Source organism: Triturus cristatus, chromosome 8 (genome assembly GCF_964204655.1).
Source record: "Triturus cristatus chromosome 8, aTriCri1.1, whole genome shotgun sequence".
In the NCBI taxonomy this organism is placed as follows: domain Eukaryota; kingdom Metazoa; phylum Chordata; class Amphibia; order Caudata; family Salamandridae; genus Triturus; species Triturus cristatus.
In genome coordinates, this window is record NC_140591.1 from 475848090 (window position 1) to 475869269 (window position 21180).

The window sequence follows — 21180 nt, forward strand, 5'->3', positions numbered from 1 at the left end:
AATAAAAAAAAGCTATTTGGGGAGGCAATAGCTTTTCCTATTGTGCGGCGAAAACCTGGAACAGTCTGCCGGCGCATCTCAGGAATGCCTCGGAGCTCCTTTCTTTTAGAAAGGTGCTGAAGACATGTTTATTCACGGTATAGGCACCCTTTGCTCCAGTGAGTCAGAGTATAGCGCGAGGACACCCTTGGGTAGAAGTGCGCTTTATAAGCTCCTATAACATAACATAAGATATTTTGATTAATATATGTCACAGCTAGAAACCATGCTATTGCAGTATTATTTTATCTTACTGCTAACCTCGTACATATTGTACTTCGCAGTCTGTCTTACGATTGTAGCAATTCATAACTCTTGCATGAGAAATAAGACTGTTCAATAAACCCTTTTATTGAAAACGCCCGTCTCTCTATTTCTGTGCAACTCTGTAGAAACGAAGCATGCACGATTGACTGAGTGAAACTGTTATCTATTGTTTCCACGATTCTGAGACTGTTCCGATTCTAAAGGGAAACAAAGTTGTCATGTTTATGCGGTTTTCAGAGACTAATCCCTTCTTGTATATTCGAGAAGTTTCTAGTGACCTCTGAGTTAGCTGGCACACACAAGTAATTAAGTTTAATGTACTCGATAGACATACTGACCTTAGTCCTATGTCAAATCTATAGTGTAGGTTATTCCAATGTGCAGAGCCTATCAGGGATATAGGAACTACACTGCAAGGCGCCCAACGGTTTGGTAAGGCACTAATTTAACGCTAGATACTGAAGTAACTCAGTCATGCTTTTCTCAGAGACCCCCTTCTCATAAAACTCCATAAGACGTCTGGAGTGGGTAGGGATAATATCCGCCATAGCTGAGTAGGACTAAAATCCTATGTCTTAGCTGTTTAGTTTTGTTCAACGATCAAGGATACAGTGTTCCAAAATATTGTGCACCTTATCTTGGTTTCCTTGAAACATGCTCTGCAATTTTTCATTAAACAATGTCCGACACCGGAGATGTTGTCGTCGACAACGGTCAAGCTGCGGCTGACCTTACAGGTCTTAATGAAGACGAGTTGGGTGTTATACACATCCCTCCAAATTTAAGGAGAGCCATCACTCTAAAACTTATAAAACATGGTCTGACACCAAGAGGTGGTAGAGCAGTTTTTGTGATAGAGGCACATGAATCTCACCAGACAGAGGTATTCTATTCATGGATAGTATTCCCAGAATCAAATCCAGTAACACATTTGTTTCACTTCTACAAATAAGAAGAATCACCTGAGGAATATATTCCTTTCGAGGATATTGAAATTCCACTGACATACCAGGAGCATGAGCTCTGGTTTAAAGGCGCTCTAAAACATTACAATCATATTACCAGGCTCGGTCCACTAGGTAGACCAGGAGCATCATGGCCGATTTTAGCCGGCTACACACCTGACCCTGACATTGAATCAATGTCAGACGAGGAATTACTTAGTAACATACAAAATCTAATAGAACTATACAGTTAGAACCATAACTGTCTGAAAGTCCTGATAAGGTCTTTCCTAAAAACACTCCTACCTCTTATAAAAAGAAGTGGGAAAATAGCAAACAGCATTCCAAAGAGAAGCGTTCTCATTCCCGAGGCAGGTCTCCTCCACAGAAGGAGCCCTCTGAAAAGAGGTACAACCTCAGGAATAGGGATAATTTGAGAAAACCTGACAGATATCAAGATACTGATACACGTTCCTCTCGTACCTTTCAGGTATTATCACAGACATCCGAAAGAAGAGGACGGTCAGAAAACAAGGAAGAACGCGTGAAGTCCAAAGACGATCAACATGTTCAGAAAAATAAAGCAAAACCTCAATTCTTCAAGAAAAAGGTAGCAGGTCTGAAGATCAGACATGCCGAGAATACTGAGAACCCAACTCAGGACCGAAGAATGGGCCCAGACCATGCTGGACAGTGCAGAAGAAGTTACAAAGCTCAGCAGAACCTGAAGGGACTTCTGGAGACAGTGGACTTGAATGAAGACATACAAGTTGAGACTGTAGACACCAGGGTTAGTTCTCCACATAGGTTATATGAATTAACACTCCGGATGGAGGGAGACATACCAAGAAAAGTGGAAGCACTCTTTTGGGAGCATCTTTCAAAGGGTTATGATATACTTCTATCAGAAAAGGACTGGCCACCAGAATTTGTCAGGGAGTGCCCACATGGCGAGGCCATCATTATGCCTGCCTTCTCCAACCATGTTCCAGTACATTTAAAATATACATTAGCCAGGAAATGGGCAGTAGCCCAAGCCCCAGCACTGTATAAAAATCATGTAGGATGGGATGAGGACTCACCTCACCATAAAATCCAGTCAAAAAATCAACCGACTGCATAAAGGCAGTACCGAGTTAAGCAAGAAGCTGAAAAACAGGTCAGGGAGATTTTAGATCAACTTGAATATCAGGGGGTGATTGAAACATGCACCTCATCAATGAACAATCCTTTGTTTCCTGCCTCCAAACCAGACAATACATATCGTTCAGTTTTGGATTACAGACACTTAAATTCTTGTTGCAAAACATTTGCAGTGCAAAATGCACACAGTACAGCATTAATGAATAACATTGTGCGTAAAAAATATAAAACCACATTAGACATTTCAAATGGTTTCTTTTGTCAAAATATTGCACCAGAAAGCAGATATTTGACCGCTTTCTCAATAATGGGGACTCAGGGTCAATTTTGTCGACTGCCCCAGGGATACAAAAACAGCCCAGGGTTATTCTCAGCAAGGGTAATGGAGTTACTACAAACTTATGATGACGAGGCATTGTCATATATGATATATATTTGACAGACGATGACCTGGATAGGCACTTGAACAGGATGAGCACCATAATATTGGGCTTCGCCTCAGAGGGTTACAAATTCAACTTCTAAAAGTCAAGAATTACCCACTTTAACGTCCTTTTCCTAGGATATGAACTATCAATTGAAGGCAAAAGCCTGGCAGCCATTTTTTTAGAAAAGTGTGCTCTGCTCCAACCTCCAAAAACAATGAAGAATTTACAGTCGATTCTAGGTTTCCTGAATTTTGGAAGAACTTACATTTTTGAACTACGCAGAAACGGTTAAACCTCTCTACGAATTAATCAAACCTGATTTTAAAATCACACATTGGATACAAAAACACACAGACATTTTGCGTTCACTCCAAACAGACATGTTAGCAACTAAACACTTGCAAACACGCGTAAATGTACGCAACTTAGTGATCCGGGTCAATGCGGATTCACCTACTTAACTTTTAACGAAGGTGAAAAAGTACCAATTGCATACAAATCCCACTTGTATACACAAGCAGAAATGAAATTCACTTCTACAGAAAAAAATCTGACAGCAGTTCAAACCGCTGTAGCAAAAGAAAGAGCCCTAGCACAGGGGAAACGCATTATGATTGTGACTCCTGTACCAGCTCTAGAGGCGGTTACAAAGGCTAGCATTCCAAATGCAAAAGCATTACATCTGAGATGGATACAATGGGTTAATTCTCTTGCTGCAACTGATGTTGAATACATTTTTTGATCCATATTTAAAAACACAATGTCCTCTGCCTACTGAAATTATCCCTCTTGACCAGTACGAATTTATCATTTATACTGACGGATCTGCACAGCCTGCTACGGGAGGTGGCCATACTGTTGTTTTGCCAGTCTACCTAGTGCTAGCTGATTGATCGCATTCGCTTCCTCAGAAAGGTTGTACGTTTTAAAAATTGACTGTCACTTATTTTGCTGAGCACCAAAACATTTTTAACAGCTGAAAAATTGTATTTTGCACACGAAGAACTCCTACCTGATCTTCTGCACACAAGCGCGTAGCCCTTCCGGTTACTCCCCGGTCCACCACGGGTCCTTGTCCCGATTGAGTGGAGGGATCCGACTTCTGGTATAGGGTCAGCGCTCTAGTCGCTCCTCCCCTTACGCCATAAAACCTGATGCAGGGCGAAGCGCGCAGCGGACGCGTCAAGGTGGCCATACTGTTGTTTTGCCAGTCTACCTGGCGCTAGCTGATTGATCGCATTCGCTTCCTCAGAAAGGTTGTACGTTTTAAAAATTGACTGTCACTTATTTTGCTGAGCACCAAAACATTTTTAACAGCTGAAAAATTGTATTTTGCACACGAAGAACTCCTACCTGATCTTCTGCACACAAGCGCGTAGCCCTTCCGGTTACTCCCCGGTCCACCACGGGTCCTTGTCCCGATTGAGTGGAGGGAGCCGACTTCCGGTATAGGGTCAGCGCTCTAGTCGCTCCTACCCTTACGCCATAAAACCTGATGCAGGGCGAAGCGCGCAGCGGACGCGCGCAGCGGGCGCGCCGGCGGCGCGCCGAAGGCGCGCCAAAGGCAAGCCCGTCTGCGCCCGTCCGCGGCCGAACGGGCTCAGGGCTCAGGAACTCTGGGCTAGACACCCCAAATCCTGCTACATACTCGAGAGAAAACTTGTTTGCTATCAGGGCTTACTCTAATAGGTGCTGTGTCCACCCTATGTCCTTGGACGCCCCCAAGAACAAATGTCCGCACTGTGGATACATCCTTGCCCCTATGCCCAATACCTTGCCCCCCGCAAGTAAACAACTGAACATGGCCCTGCTGAATTGCAGATCCTTGCCAAAGCATGCCACTGAAATCTCCATACTACTACACGAGTCAGACTTAGACATTATATTTCTTACAGAGACCTGGCTTTCACCTAGCTCGGACCCCGATGTGATTCAAGCAATCCCCCCGGGTTACAGGATCCAACTCCTAGATAGAATAGGCAGCAGAGGTGGAGGAATTTCCTTTATCTATAAAGACCGGCTAGTCTGCCGTCTTCTAGATAGCTCTCTGCTGGACTGCGAAAATGTTCAATTCTCTGTACAATTGACCCCCTCAGTCACTTTCTCCGGGATCCTTATGTATCGTCCTCCAGGAACCCCTGGTAAATTCTGCAGCTCGCTACTTGAAACTACACTAAATCTTGCCAGTACTTCGTCCAACTTCACCGTGCTTGGAGACCTCAACCTACATCTGGATGAGCTCTCTAATAAAGTGACATCTGACCTTATGCACGACCTCGCAGCCTATCAGCTCCATCTAAAAAACCATCACGCTACACACTTGAAGGGCCACCTCCTTGACCCCATTTTTTCCAATATCAAAGAGCTAGAGGGACTAGACCCCATCCCCCTTCCTTGGTCAGATCACTTTCTGATCCCTTTTAAATGGCACCTTCCCCACATACATATTCCCCTGCGGTCGTCACGAACCTGGGCCCGACACTGGTCCAGACTCAATATCAAGAACTGGACCTATGAACTGGAACGGACCATTCCTAGTCCCGACCCGAACCCAGTAGCTGCAAACAGAAAGTTCCATTCATGGATTGAAAACTCGCTTAATACAGTACTTCCCTATAAAAACAGTCTACAAAAAAGTGGTCCTAATAAATGTCCCTGGTTCACTACTAGCCTCCGTAATCAAAAACAACAATGTAAAAGATTAGAATGAGCCTGGAGGAAAGACTACTCAAGTGAGAAAAAAGCTGCCTATAGAGCATCGATTGCCTCTTATCAAGCAGAAATCAGAGCAACACAGGCGGCCTACTTTGAGGAAACAATTCAAGCCTCCTCCAACTCTTCCAAAGAAATCTTTCGCATCATAAAAAAACTCACACATATCCCAGATCCCCCTCAGACGACTGAGCCCACTGGTAGCCACTGTGAGGACCTGGCAGATTTCTTCTCCACAAAAATCAAAAAAATCCTTAATCTTCTTCCACCCACTACGACGAACCATGCTCCGAACCTAGAACCCTTGGAAAACAAGAGACACCTTGATTCCTTCTCCCCTCTCGCTGAGGAACACCTCTGCCACATCATAGAGGCAATAAAAAGTGGCTCCCCTAACGACCCAGCCCCCTTTAAAATACTCAAACAGGCTTCGCCCACCATCATTCCCCCCATTGCCAACTTAATCAATGCCTCCTTAGCTACAGGTACAGTCCCACAGGATTGGAAAAAGGCTATGGTTAGGGCACTTTTAAAAAAAAACCCACCTTGATCCCTCGGATTTGGGCAACTATCGACCCATCTCGCTGCTTCCTGGCATTAGCAAGGCCGCAGAAAAACATGTCAATCAAATACTCTCGGCCCACCTGGAAACTCTGAACATGCTTCACTCCTCTCAAACAGGCTTTCGCCCTGGGCAGGGCACTGAGACGGCGCTTATTGCGGTGGTAGAAGAATCACGAAAGATTTTAGATACGGGAGGCTCCGCAGCTATCATCCTTTTAGACCTCAGCGCCGCTTTCGATATGGTGAATCACCACATTCTTATTCACTGTCTCAGAAACGTAGGAGTGACGGGCAAAGCTCTATCTTGGCTGTAATCATTTCTGGAAGACAGATCCTTCCAGGTATTTGACGAGAACACTCAGTCCCAACCTGTTCCCTTCCAATGCGGAGTACCGCAGGGTTCCTCTTTGAGCCCTACCCTTTTTAACGTATACATGTCCCCATTAGCTCAGATAGTCTCCCCGTTTGGAATCCAGCTGGTCACCTACGCAGATGATACTCAGCTCATCGTGGCTCTGAATCAGGAAGACCAGTCCCATAGCAATCTCTGTTCATGCCTCAAAGAAATTAACAGCTGGATGAGCCTCTCCCATCTTTAGCTCAATGGCGATAAAACAGAGATCATGCTACTGGGTAATCAAGCTGGCCTCAATCCAAGCATATCCTGGCCATTGTGCATGGGACCTGCACCACTACCCAAACAAGAAATAAAAAGTTTGGGCGTATGGCTAGATCATGAGCTTACCCTAAGAACTCAAGCAAGGAAAACGGCGGCCACTTGCTATGGTATACTCCGCACGCTACGGAAAGTACTCCCCCTTCTACCCACCCACTCAAGAAGGCTTGTGGTTCAGGCACTTGTTCTTTCCAGGCTGGACTATGGAAATGCCCTCTATCTGGGGGCACCAAAAGCAGTGATTGCCAAACTACAGACTGTCCAGAATTCAGCCGCCAGGCTTCTCACTGAAACTAACAGCCGTAGCTCAGCCAAGCCCGCCCTGCACACACTCCATTGGCTACCAATACAGGAAAGAATCCATTTCAAGACCCTTTGTATTGCACATAAAATACTTCACAACAAAGGCCCCCCTGCTATCAAAAACCTTCTCAAACCTTACAAACCCACAAGAAACCTCCGCTCAGATCAACTTCATCTAGCGGTAGTCCCCAGAATTAGAAAGGCTCGATCAGGAGGTCGCCTGCTATCCTATAATGCCCCGAAACTCTGGAACACCCTTCCTCTCTCCATCCGTAAGGAAGCCAACCATCTGTCATTTAGGAAACAACTTAAGACCTGGCTATTCCCTTAAACTCCATCTTCTCCTTGGCCCTCTCCGCAGCGCTGGGATGCTTCCGGGTAGCCATGCGCTATACAAGAACATCTTCATTCATTCACAGTGCAGCGTGTGCTATCGTTAAAGGTCGCATGCGAGATGGCAAATTCAGACCAATGGTCACAAAAACCAAATCTCTAGGAGATTGTACAGCTCAGCGAGCTGAACTACAAGCATTTAAGATGGCACTTGAAAATACCGATCGCAAATTCCCCACACTCATAGTGTGTGATTCTTTTTATTGTATTCATTCTTACAGAATTGGATTCTAAATGGCTTCAAAGATGCAAAAGGTGGCACAATCAAGCACAAATTGCTTTGGGAACATGTAGTTCAGTTGCGAAACGGACTACAAAACACTCATGTGATACACACGCTGAGTCACCAACGTGATGGTGTTCACGTTGAAGGGAATTCATTGGCTGATGAAGCCGCGAAAGGGGCTGTGCAAACGGCTTCCATAGCTGCAATCACTCGTTCAAAAATGAAAATAGACAGCAAAATAATGCTGGCTGTCAATGCATCAAGCAAAGGCAGCGGTGCGGCATTACCTATAAAGTTTACACTCAAATACTCATATATAAATGATAGACAGTCTGGGTGTAGCATTGTGGTATTCTTCTCCATTCCATCCTGAGGGAAATTCTGTTGTGGAAAGAAAAAACCGGGACATAAAGCAGTCTATAACAGCTAGGTTCGGGTGATGGGTGGGTCAAACATTTATATGGGGTCCAGCGCGCACTAAACAACTTGCCAAAATGTTCTCTAGGGGGTGTCACTCCATATGAGGTCATGTTTGGGACTAGAATATTGGTTCCGGACTTAGATATGAAAGGCACAGTGGTGGAAAACAAACAATTTGATATCAAAGATCGTTTGGCTGTTTTACAGGACTTAAATGAAGTAAGAAAGCAACAAAGCAACGTGGTCCTGAAGCCAACCACCAAAAATCCGGCCGTCCCAGCAAGGCCAGTCTGGATCCCAAAGCTTGGGGATCTAGTCAGAGAAAAGATCGCGGATAAGAAGGAATTTGGGCCTTCATAGAGACAACCAGTACCTGTCCTAGCAATCCACGGATCAAGAACAGTACTTTTGCCGCCCCTTGCTGGTACAATGGAGAAAAGATTTGTGTCCATCGACCTGATCAAACCACACTATGTGGCCGATACTAAACAGATGGCCAAGTGAACTCCGCCAATGTAGCAGACGTACTCCTCTAGCTACAATTCAAGAGGTTCAAACTGAGAGACTCATCACCTTTGAAGATTCTACAGTGAGAAATGAAGAACTAAGCAACAAAGCTATGGAACTCGTCCCTCTTGAGACCCAAATAACAGTTCGTCCAGATACACCTGTTTACAGCGAAGTAACAAGTGATCAACTGGTTCCAGCAATTTCATCAAATACGGATGCAATTCCAACCATTGACAGAACTGCTTCTGGCTATTTCATAAACTTTGATACGTTTTCTGAGGATCCCAGCAAGCCTGAAACAACGCCAGTACAAAGAACTTTCAAAGAACAAGCAACAGAATTTTTTCATCTACTGGAAAACCCGTATCTGGTTTCACCATGGATTGAACTATGTATTGTTTTGGGAATATTCTTCTTTCTACTTTGGTTAGCTCTGGTAATAACTCTGGGTATGCTGACTAATGGAAGATATATTCAAATGGACACAGCAAGTAAAAAAGTGAACTTACTTCTCCAGCCACACAAATCATTCCATCGTGAAGCAAGAGACTTGTCAGCAGTGAACATCACAGCGATCCCTATACATGATGGTATAGTTTGGGACAAAACCGAATATGACATTTTTGGTCTGTCGGAGCTTTTGAAGATTCCACATTTATGTAAAATTTCATTGTGACTTTATTACCTCCAGTACCTTTTCTGATGATTGGGACTTCGAGACTGTTAATAATATGTTGTCTGATCTAGAGATGTCAACTGCATTCACTAATAATGAATATTTACATGGTTCATCAAACTATGAACAAATATATTGTTATAACCACTATGGTCATCATTTCTTGCATAAATCTGCAATGCCTAGAAATGTATTTATGTATAACCAATGGGAACATTGTCCTACGCCATCAAAGGGTAGCTCAAAACATTTGCAATGAAATTTCCATATTTTTCAGGGTTTAATATCTCGAATGCAGAAACATTTTACTTTAAGAATGTCAACAAGACAGGAATGGAAAATATGTTAACGAATACCAAACAGATTTATTCTACAGCCTTTATTGCCCAACTGTCTAGACAGGGTTACGACTTTTGGAAAGACAACATTGAGATGAAAACTGTCTGGGGTACTAAAGAGTGGCAAGTACAGGGAATAGAAGCTTTGTTTAGAGCCTGTATCATCGCTGAGCAAATTATATTTTTGAACGACACTGTCCAACAAACATCATGCCTTGGAATAGCCAAGATAAAAGACATGAACACTTCGTCTATACCTGCACCTACAATTGAAAGCACTACACAGGGGGAGGTCGACGTACATACTATTTTGAATTATAACAGATCAGATCCTGAATGGAAAAAATAGTTGCTCTGGCGCTTAGACACAAACAACTGTCAAGATAGATTCCTGAACAAAACACAAGGTTTTACCTTTCATAGGCCAGACCCACGTTATGTCCAAAGACAGCATCCAGGGGTAGTAACAACTTACAGTGTAGGGAAACTTTGCCTTGATTGGCTACAGAAATCTACACTAGAGGATGTGAAACAACACTTAACTTTACTGCAAGAAGACACAGACCTTAGGGAATTCTTGCTAGGACCAAGAAAACCGTGTCAAAAACGTTTCATATATGCCGGTATCTACGCTGCTTATAATGAAGCATGGAAGGTCACCCAAGCAGAGACTGCAGAACAAATACGAGAAATTGATCGTATTAATTTACAGAAATCTCTCTCTGTAGTAGACAATGGGTTAATGACTCTGTCGTCCAGGATATATTCTTTGGACAGCATTGTATCCTCTGTCATAGACATCATGGAACAAGACTTGGTCATGTTGCAACATGGTCAGTCACAGCTACGTTCTATCATGCTATAGGCTGGACTCTTCAAAAGCTGCGTTCAGGCTATTTGCCTTGGCGTTTAATCAATACTACGTCACTATTTGCAGAATTCAATCTCACGAGCTAGACAGATCAAACTGGCAGAAAGAGGAGGATACTATACGGTGCTGAGCATTGAAAAACTGGAGAAATTACCATTCACAGTGACAGAAAAACCAGCTACTGAGTGGATCATACATGGTAAGATTACTCTGCCTGTTACGACTTTCCATTTTCAGTATTGCCTAAAAAATATACCAGCAGGCAAATATGAAAGGTTGGGTAAAGAATACATCAAGACATCCTGGGATTTACCTTACACACACAGATGTTGGAGTGGGGGACGTGAAGTGTTTCTTAGCTGTGAAAACTGTGAACACGCACTAAGCGGTTCTCTCCTTTGTCAGGGTATTAACTTAAACGGGGCCTGTGATGGTTCCACTACAAACTTATCCTGCCACCTGCACGGTTCACCGGCAGCAGTGATTAATCCAATCTTTGGTCAACTTTCAAACGGGAGTTACATTATGTTGAATGATCACAGCTGCTGTGGCATGCTGCCAGGTATCCCACATCTAGTAACGGTTACATCCAGGGTCACTTGCTGTATGCAAGTCTTGTTTCCCCAAATAGACATAGTCAGGGAGTCACCTTTATGGCCTTCACTGAATATATCTTCTATACAAGTTGATACTCTAAGCAGAATGAAAGCCATTCTTTTACAAAAAATTGTGCCTTTGACCTCTGCCAAGGAAACCTATGCTCTCCAAGTTGCAAGGACTTCTGCAGAGATACATACCTTTTTGTATACAAACTGCCCTGTGCATTTCTCAGAAATGTTAGGTCGTATGTTAAACATGTCTGATACGAGCGGTATTGTACATGTATTTAAGAACGTGTGTGCAGGACTGTTAGCACCTTTTCAAGCAGTCCTCTGAATTTTTCCAAACTTCGTGCACTCTGTGTTTGGCGGACTGCTGCTCCTTTTAGCACTCGTTGCAGGGATACTATTTTTGCTCCTACTGCTACGATATGGCAAGCCAAATCACCAGCGACACCCAGTTCACCATGGAAATAACTTTATTGGAGATGAGGTGTCGTGAGCGCATCGTCCAAATTCTGGGTTTACCTCGTCTACGAGAATTAAACATCACTTGGTTTCTGTCATTCAGACCAATTTGGCAAGATTGCATCTTACCTGTTCTACGCTGCCTGCTATGCAGTGAAGAATGCGAGCTGGACATTTGTCTGACACTCCCATCGGTCATGCCTACGGATATCGAAACTCTGCTGGACCTGATAACGGCCCATGCTACGTGTTGTCCCCAGCGGCTACCAATCCTGATGGCGGCATTCACTGAGATCTCACAGACGCAACATGCTACTGCTGAGGTACGAGAGGAAACACCAGGCGCGCAGGTAACATCCAATCCGGACATTGCTGATGCTTCCCATGCTGAAGGCGATAGTTCGCATCTATGTGCTATTGATCTTCTACATGAGGTATTCCAACTCTCACCCACAACGGTAGACGACTTGTTGTCTACAGGATTAGAACATTTTTATGTTTTCTCCATCCCACACACTGACTTTTTATTCAAGCACACAGTGTTCCGGACAGACTCTGAATTTGGCCTTCATTCTTTTTCAAACGTGATACTGACTTTGGAACTTTTTCTATGATTATATTTTTTTCTCTTCCTGTCCCTAAATTGTATTTTTCATTTTTTGGCACAGTAATCTGCTTATAGTAGAACTATTCATAGAGAACAGAATTCTTTGATAACACTTCCAGGGACAGTATGCCACCTTGTCATGAAAAACAATTTGACTTGTGTAACCTGATATGAAATGGTTTCGGCACCTTTTTTCTTCTGTATTTACGAGCCATTTCATCACATGTATATATTTTTGTTCATTCATTTAGCATTTCAATGTGATCCTATGCTTAGAATGGAACATTGCCTTTTATATGTACAACACTTTATGCATAGCAATGGTTTTGTAATGTATTTTTAGAACATATGTTTTAGATATGTTTTTAGCTTATTTTAGCAAACCCATGCGATACTCTGTTTTAAGATATGTTTAGAACGTTTAGGATTTAGTAACGTCGTTCATACGAAACTGGAGTGGGTGTTGTGTGCTGATTTAGATTCCGTATATAGGTTTCCCAATTTATGCCCTTATACAGGTACAATTCACATCGCTCTTATTTGGACATAGAAATCCGGCCCTTATTTAGACATTGTCCGTACAAACCAAATACAGACATGGCCACCTACATCCGTCCATCCACGTCACAACGAATTCTTGGAAAACCAGACCTATAAGCCTTTAGGAATTTCCCTCAGCTTGAATATTGATTTCTCCAAGAACTCATTAAGTATGCATGAACATCTATTCCTTAGGGGTTCATTCATGATGTTCCTCTGCCCGACTTTTACGTCAATACTGGCATTCCTAGACACCTTCAAGGTATAAATATACCAGCACTTGCCCCGCAAGGGAAGTCAGAGAATCCAGCTCCACTGCTCTCTGACTTGGTGGTTAGTCAAAATATCGAGTGTTTAATATCGACCTACAATAATATCGAGTTTTTAATATCGTAGGGACAGAATATCGAAGTCAAGAATATCGATGGACAGAATATCGACCCCAAGGTAAGTAATATCGATGTAAATAATATCGAAGTACTTAATATCGATGTAAGTAATATCTTAAGCAAAAATATCGATGTCAATAATATCGATATTTATATGTATTTTATTTGTATGTTAAAGATTATTGTAATGTATTTTAATACATTTAAAAATAAATGTTTAGAGATTATTAATTATTTTAAAGTAAATTTAGCGTTTTAGTATCAGAGCGGGTTGTGGGTTTATAGGGGAATAGGGTGGGAAGTAATTTAATTATAATTAATGAATTAATATGTTTTGTTTAATTGGTATTTATGATTAATTAATTAATTAATTATTAATTGTAAATTAATTTTATTAATTGGTTAATTATATTATTTATAATTAGTTTATTATTCATATTTATTTATTGTGATTGTTAATATATTTATTGTTAATTAATAATTAATTGGTGATTTATTTTTATTAAGTGATTAATTGATAATTAAATTAATTATGTGAATTTATATGTGTAATGGGTTGTGGGTTTATAGGGGAATAGGGTGGGATGTAATTAAATTAAAATAATTAATGATATTGTTTTTTTATTTGTATTTATTATTAATTAATTGTTAATTAATTATTAATTGGTAATTAATTGTTATTAGTTAGTTAAATATAGTAAATATAAATAATTTATTTCATTTTATTTGTTGTTATTGTTAATTAATGTATTGTTAATTAATAAATCATTTTTGATTAATTGTAATTTGGTAGTTAATATGTATTAACTAGTAAATTAATAACTATATTAATTATAAAGAATGTATTATTAATTGTAAATAATAGATAGATTGATAGTTAAATTTATTGTGTTTTTTGTATGTGTAGTGTGTTGTGTGTTAAAGGGGGAATTGTGTGGGATGTATTTTAATATTATTTATTAAAATATTTAGTTTAAATTATTTGTATTTATTAATAATTATTTTGTAAAGTAATTATTAATATGCAATTTTTTAATAACAAATTATTTAATTGGTTATTATGTTTATTGAACCCCTACGCTATCCAGTGCTTTCCCAACTGTTTCACTATCTGGAGGGGGAATAGTAATTTGTACCCCTACGCTATCCAGCGCTTTCCCTACTGTTGCACTCTCTGGAGTGGGAATAGTAATTTTTACCCCTACGCTATCCAGCGCTTTCCCTACTGTTTCACTTACTGGAGTGGGAATAGTAATTTGTACCCCTACGCTATCCAGCGCTTTCCCTACTGTTGCACTCTCTGGAGTGGGAATAGTAATTTTTACCCCTATGCTATGCAATGCTTTCCCTACTGTTGCACTCACTGGAGTGGGAATAGTAATTTTTACTCCTACGCTATCCAGCGTTTTCCCTACTGTTGCAGTCACTGGAGTGGGAATAGTAATTTTTACCCCTACGCTATCCAACGCTTTCCCTACTGTTGGACTCACTGGAGTGGGAATAGTAATTTTTACTCCTATGCTATCCACTGGTTTCCCTACTGTTAAATTCTCTGGAGTTGGAATAGTAATTGTTTCCCCTACGCTATCCACTGGTTTCCCTACTGTTGCCCTCTCTGGAGTGGGAATAGTAATTTTTACCCTTACGCTATCCAACACTTTCCCTACTGTTGCACTCTCTGGAGTTGGAATAGTAATTTTTACCCCTACGCTATCCAACGCTTTCCCTACTGTTGCACTCTTTGGAGTTGGAATAGTAATTTTTACCCCTACGCTATCCAATGCTTTCCCTACTGTTGCACTCTCTGGAGTTGGAATAGTTATTTTTACCCCTATGCTATCCAACACTTTCCCTACTGTTATACTCCCTGTAGTGGAAATAGTAATTTTTAGCCCTACGATATCCAACATTTTCCTTACTGTTTTTTTTGTAGGAGTTGGAGTAGTAGTTTTATTTTCTCTGATAATTAATATGTTTTATATTATTTCAGCTAATGTAATATATCATTAATAATAACAAATATTCAAATTAAAATTATTATTTTTTATTTGCTATATGTAATTATTTAATATTTATTAATGTTATTGTTTTATGTGTATAGATGTATTGGTAATTTTTTTACAAAATTAATAATTTATACGTTACTAAAATAATAATTAAAAGTAATTATTAAGTAAGTATATATATTATATATTATATGTATATGTTTAATTAATGTTTTTATTAAATTATATATATTAATTATTAATTTTAAATGTTATAAAATATATTTAATTATGTTTATTTTATTTATAAGTATTATTTGGTTTATTTTACATATATTTTTAAACTAAAAAAAAAAACGATATATTTTACTAACGATATTTTTGACATCGATATTTAATTATCGATATTTTTGTACTTACCATGTTGTAGATAGGATGTCGATATTCTTAACATCGATATTTTTGTTCCGATATTTTTGTAGGTCGATATTTTGACCTTCGATATTTAGTCAGTGATCCCTCTGAATTCCCTTGCGGGGGTTAGACTATCGAGTCCAGAAAAGAGATTCCAACCTCTCTCACTCTAAGGTATGGAGCTGACTAGAACTTAGAGAAACTTTTAGCAACTCTTGGCTAAACTAAAATATAGCTAGCTATACATTAGACAAGGCACCTACTTCAAACCTCGTACTGAACTTAGGTTAGGTACACTGGGGTAGAACAATTTAGAAGCATCAGATGAGTATCACATTTTTAGCTTATGTTATTTATGTATGTATTTTGATTAATATATGTCATAGCTACAAACCATGCTATTGCAGTATTATTTTATCTTACAGCTAACCTCGCACACATTGTACTTCGCAGTCTGTCTTACGATTGTAGCAATTCATTTCTCTGTGCAACTCTGTAGAAACGAAGCATGCACGATTGACTGAGTGAAACTGTTATCTATTGTTTCCACGATTCTGAGACTGTTCCGATTCTCAAGGGAAACAAAGTTGTCATGTTTATGCGGTTGTCAGAGACTAATCCCTGCTTGTATATCCGAGAAGTTTCTATTGACCTCTGAGTTAGGTGGCACACACAAGTAATTAGGTTTAATGTATTCGATAGAGACATACTGACCTTAGTCCTATGTCAAATCTATAGTGTGTGTTATTCCAATGCGCAGAGCCTATCAGGGATATAGGAACTACACTACACCGCGAGGCTGTGTGTTAGGCCTCGACAGCAACCGTTCTGCGTCCACGGCAGGTCCTCTCGGCTTGCAGTTGTCTTCGCTGGGGAGAGCCTCCGGATGCTACTACAATGGTGCACGTTGTGAAGCAGATGGGGGAGTGGAGAAGGGGAGCCGACGCTCACGCCGACGGGATCAGATGATCCCTCCCTCAGTCTCACCTGTGGCCCCTGTCGCTGCAGGGCCTCTGAGGCGGTGTCGGGCACACCTCACTCCCTCCTTGGTATTCGTGTCATTCGGGCCTCCGTACTCCCTATGATTCAGCATTGCGACTTCACCAGGCTCTCCACTATCGAACCATGGTCCATGCCGCACGCTGCAGTTGGTTATGTCACTGGTTGCAGACAGATCAAGGCTGCCAATGCTGAAGCCTCACAAGTGTGCGACCATCTTGGTGGCAGTTGCGGGTACGCCCCGAATAGGTCAATTTATTGTTAACTTTTTCATGTCATCCTAAAACATAACCTTATATGATGTAGCTTGCACTTGTACCGGAGCATTTTAACGGCTTCTTCAAAAAAACTTATTTCCTAAAATATATTGCAACTAAACGTAGTAAACCTAATTGCTGCACAGCATTGCGGGAGAAGGAGAGAGTTCTCTTCCTAGCGCTGCCGCACAATCAGGCTGTTAGCGCCACGCACACACCATTGCACCTTAGTGCAAGGGTGTGTGTATGATGTTTAGAATAGGTTTTGTACTGGAAGGGTATCCTTCCAATACAAAATATTATGCTTAGACTTACTTTTAAACTTCCCCTACTTTGTATGGGTACTGTACAGTACAGCACCCATGCAAAGCCAGGAAAGATTGGCGAAATAAAACCATTTCTCCTCCATAACACCAATGTGAAAACGACAAAGCAGCTAGGTGCTGTTTTGCGTTACTTCTGGTTGACATTCCAGCTCAAAAAAATTTTGCTCTGGAAAGTAAATTTCAAATAAACATTTTGTGATTTTTCATCCTTTTTGGGAAGCAAACCCATTGCAAACGACTACCAAATTTACTCCTTAAAGTCAAAACCTACAAAAAGGGAATCATCCAAACAGCATGCCATCCTCTTCATCTGCATGCCAATAACATTTGCAAATGCTGACGTGGCATTGCTTCTTACATTCCGAAGAAAGTGGCCTTATAGTTCATTCCTGCACCTTATGTTCTGTTTAAATTTTGTTTTATGTATAAATCTCTAAATTAAATGAACGACTGAATTTTCGAGAATCTTGGCATGGCCAACAGTAAAGTGAAATATGTAGGGTTAACAGTCCTTCAATTTTTTTTTCTTTTAAGAAAACAACAACATTTTTATCGGGTTCTTACCTTTAGGATATGTTGGTCTCAGCCAGAAAATGGGGAGGTCTCCGCACAATTCTAGGATTTTGGGACTCAGGAAGCTGTTGTCTTTGACGGGCTGGGCTGCTGCCACCCAAATAAGAGAATTCTCATCAAACTTAGCTGGCATAATCTCATCTTCCTGGAAAAGAGCACACGCTTGCAACGTGAGAATTCAGAACGCTGAACTGTTTGCAATTCTCTATTTTGCAAATATTCTTGCCTGTTCACAGCAAGGTCAAAGTTCACAATCTATAAAGTTTTATTAAAAATGCACCAAAAGGACTAACGTTGACGCCTTGATTTTAAAACCGCTCAGTATTTTTCCCATCTTGCATTCTTTGAATGTGATGCATTTATATCCCCTTTTACTGTCACCAAGGATGTCTGCCTTATTCTGTTCATGGTAGAACAAGTGTGTAGAATTGAGATGCACAAATAATTCCAGCTTGTAATTTTAAATGTTGATTCTGATTTCAGAAAGTCCTTCACCGTATTACAGAGACTGATCATTTTTCAAGCAGTTTACCCTTCTACATTTCATGCTTTGCAGTTAGCCTGTGGGCGGCTTTGCCATTACCTCGCAAATTCAGATAAATGCACGAGTAGTTATTACTTTCCCCTTGGGTTATTGTCATGAAATGAAATTGCCTGATAATTTTCTACATATAAAATGTTGTAAACCATGTGAAAATATTTATTGGAACAGTATAATTTCCCTTAGGCGCTTTTAATTTAATTATATTATCTGCAACATTTTCGATTGGAAAGTAGACGTCTTTTAAAAAAATATATCAGTACATAAAAATAGTTAGCAACTATCCAGTTTTAAAGTATACAGTTTAAATTAATTTATGCAAGCATTTTTAAAGATATGTTTTTCTGATGTGCATAGGTGGTCCATTCTGATATGCTAAAAGCAGTACTTACTCATGATATATATTATGAATAATTTAAAAACTCATTAATGGAGGTCAGGAGCTCTCAAATTCTATTAGTATCCCTCCACTATAAGTCACAAGATGGCACCACAGGCCTCAATGTACAGATTTGTAAATATTTTAACCTGAGCTCTCTTAATAATAACATGTGGTGGCAAACGAAATCAGTACAACACAGAGACAAGTGCAAGATATGATATACATTTTATATTTACAAAAAAACACATTGAAAGTGAGAAGTTACGGTTAAACACACAAGTTAGTGATCTTTTGAGAAATCCTGAAAATCTCTAACAGTCATGTCAATGCTTCCACCACTTGCATGAATGGGCAGAGCATTCTTCAGGGCAAAGAGAAGTCAACAGCCACAAAATGAATTCTAAATTTGAAGATACACAATCTACAAGAGAGACATTTTGTACATAGATATAATGCTGGTAAAATGTAAATTTGTCAGGCCACCTAGTCAGGGTGATTTTAACTTTCACTTAGAGAATTTTTTAGACAAGAATACCGAGTCTCTGGCAGGCACTATGGCATGCATTGGTCTTTCTAAGATAGTGGGGTATCCTACACATCTTGCAAGGCATACCCTTGATGGAGTCTTTACCAACAATCGCTGTGTTAAAAACTCTGATACCCTCCCACTTACCTGGACCAATCATAGTGGGGTCTTGTGAAATAGAGCTCTTATCTAAAGCCCTCCCTGCAAAAACGGCACGTATATGCATGCCGTTCATGCCTGGCATAAACATCAGGCCTCGGATTTAAACTCTCTTCTAGCAGGATCCCAGCCAGGGATCACTAATAATCCAGATCAACTGTCCCTGAATTACTCTGCCTGGCTTAGTTCAGCTGTTACCAAGCTTGCACCGGCAAAAACTAAGATACACAATAGACGTAAGCCCTCAGCACCCTGGTTTGATGATACATTAAGAGCCCTCAAACAGGGTTGCTGCAGGCAGGAACGGAAATGGAGAAGGGATTACAATATACTTGAGAAAGGAAAATATAAAAGCATCATTGCGAAGTATAAAAGCCAGTCTCTGAAAGAAAAATCAGCCTTCTTTAGTAATCAAATCAGCCAAAAACTCCACTAAAGAGCTCTTTTAAACTGTTGCAAAACTTAGTTCTACGCCCACTAATAAGTTAGTGGGTTGAAGTCAGGTTTTCTGTAACTCTCTTGCTGACTTTATCCCCCCAAAAAGTGGAGGAGATCTTTGACAAGTTCTCTAAAAATTACTCTGCCAGCTCTTTGAGTAATGACCCTCCCCCTGTGGTCCCAGTGGAAGCTTCCTTGGAGGAATTTCCTTATTTTACAGTAGAACAGTTGAAACAGGTCTTTCTCACCATGAAAGCAGGATCTCCTCTTGATCCAGGTCCTCCAGCAGTGGTCAAATTAGCATCGGACATTATTGCTTCCCACCTGATCAAGATTTTTAACATCATGGTCAGCTAGGGCCCCTTCCTCAAACTCTGGAAAACAGCTTCAAACCTCCCACTCGTCAAAAGGCTAATCTCAATCCGCTAGATCCAAACAGCTATCATCCCATTTCCTGTCTCCTGTTTCCTACTAAAATCGTGGAAAAGGCCATGAACCCGCAACTGCTTCTTTTATCAGATACAACCACATATTGGATTAAACATAATTTGATTTCAGAAGTGGCCACAGCACCGAGACAGCACTGCTTGTGGCCACAGAGGAGCTCAGGTCGACGTTAGACAAGGGCAGCGGAGCATCTCTTGTCTTACTCGACCTGTCTGCGGCATTCGACACAGTCAATCACAGCTTGCTGATTGACCGTCACCAGAAGCTTGGCATCAAGGGTGTTGCCTTGAGTCTGCTCCGCTCTTTCTTCTCTGACCGAGTGCAAAGGGTCTCTCTTCAGGATTTCACATCTGACCCTTCCAGTCTGTCCTGCGGTTTTCCACAGGGCCCATAGATCCCAACCCTGTTTAATCTTTATAACACACCGCTTGCTAGTATGATGAAATCGTTAGGGTTTTCGTTGGTATCTCATGCAGACGACACCGAGATTGTAGTTTCACTTTCCATCAGCAATCAGGATTCTGGTGAGGCATTCCGGTACTGCATGCTCCTAGTCAGTAATTGTATGAATGACAACTGCCGTAGACTTAAATCTTCTAAGACCGAGGTCCTTTTACTAGGCAACAATGTTTCCTTCTGGACCCCGTCTTTGTGGCCTCAAGAGCTAGGAACTCCCCCTATACATGCAAAGAAGGGTAAAAACGTGGGTGTGATAATGGATGATAAACTTACCTATAAAAATCAGATCAATATGATTATCTCCTCCTCCTTCTATACCCTCAAAATGAAAAAAAAGATAATGCAATTCATTCCTTCTGATCTATTGAAGAAAGTTATCACTGCTTTAATTCTGTCTGGACTAGTCTATTGCAACAGCCTCTATCAAAATCTCAAAAAAAGTTCTGTGAACAAGCTCCAAAACCTGCAAAAATCAGCCGCTCAGAAGCTTCTCAATGTGCCTAAATTCCACTCTGTATCCCATGTATAAATAAGCTTCATTGGCTTCCTATGAAGCAACGT

The 21180-nt window shown here is 40.7% G+C and overlaps 1 protein-coding gene across 1 annotated transcript in view; it reads right to left on the minus strand.

Annotated features, from left to right (window-relative positions):
* The window catches only part of CNMD (chondromodulin), a 124198-nt gene that overhangs the window by 44349 nt on the left and 58669 nt on the right, over positions 1 to 21180 (minus strand). The window contains exon 5 of the mRNA XM_085621971.1: positions 17659 to 17812. Within this exon, the coding sequence (XP_085478097.1) occupies positions 17659 to 17812 (154 nt within the window). The remainder of the gene's footprint in view (positions 1 to 17658; positions 17813 to 21180) is intronic.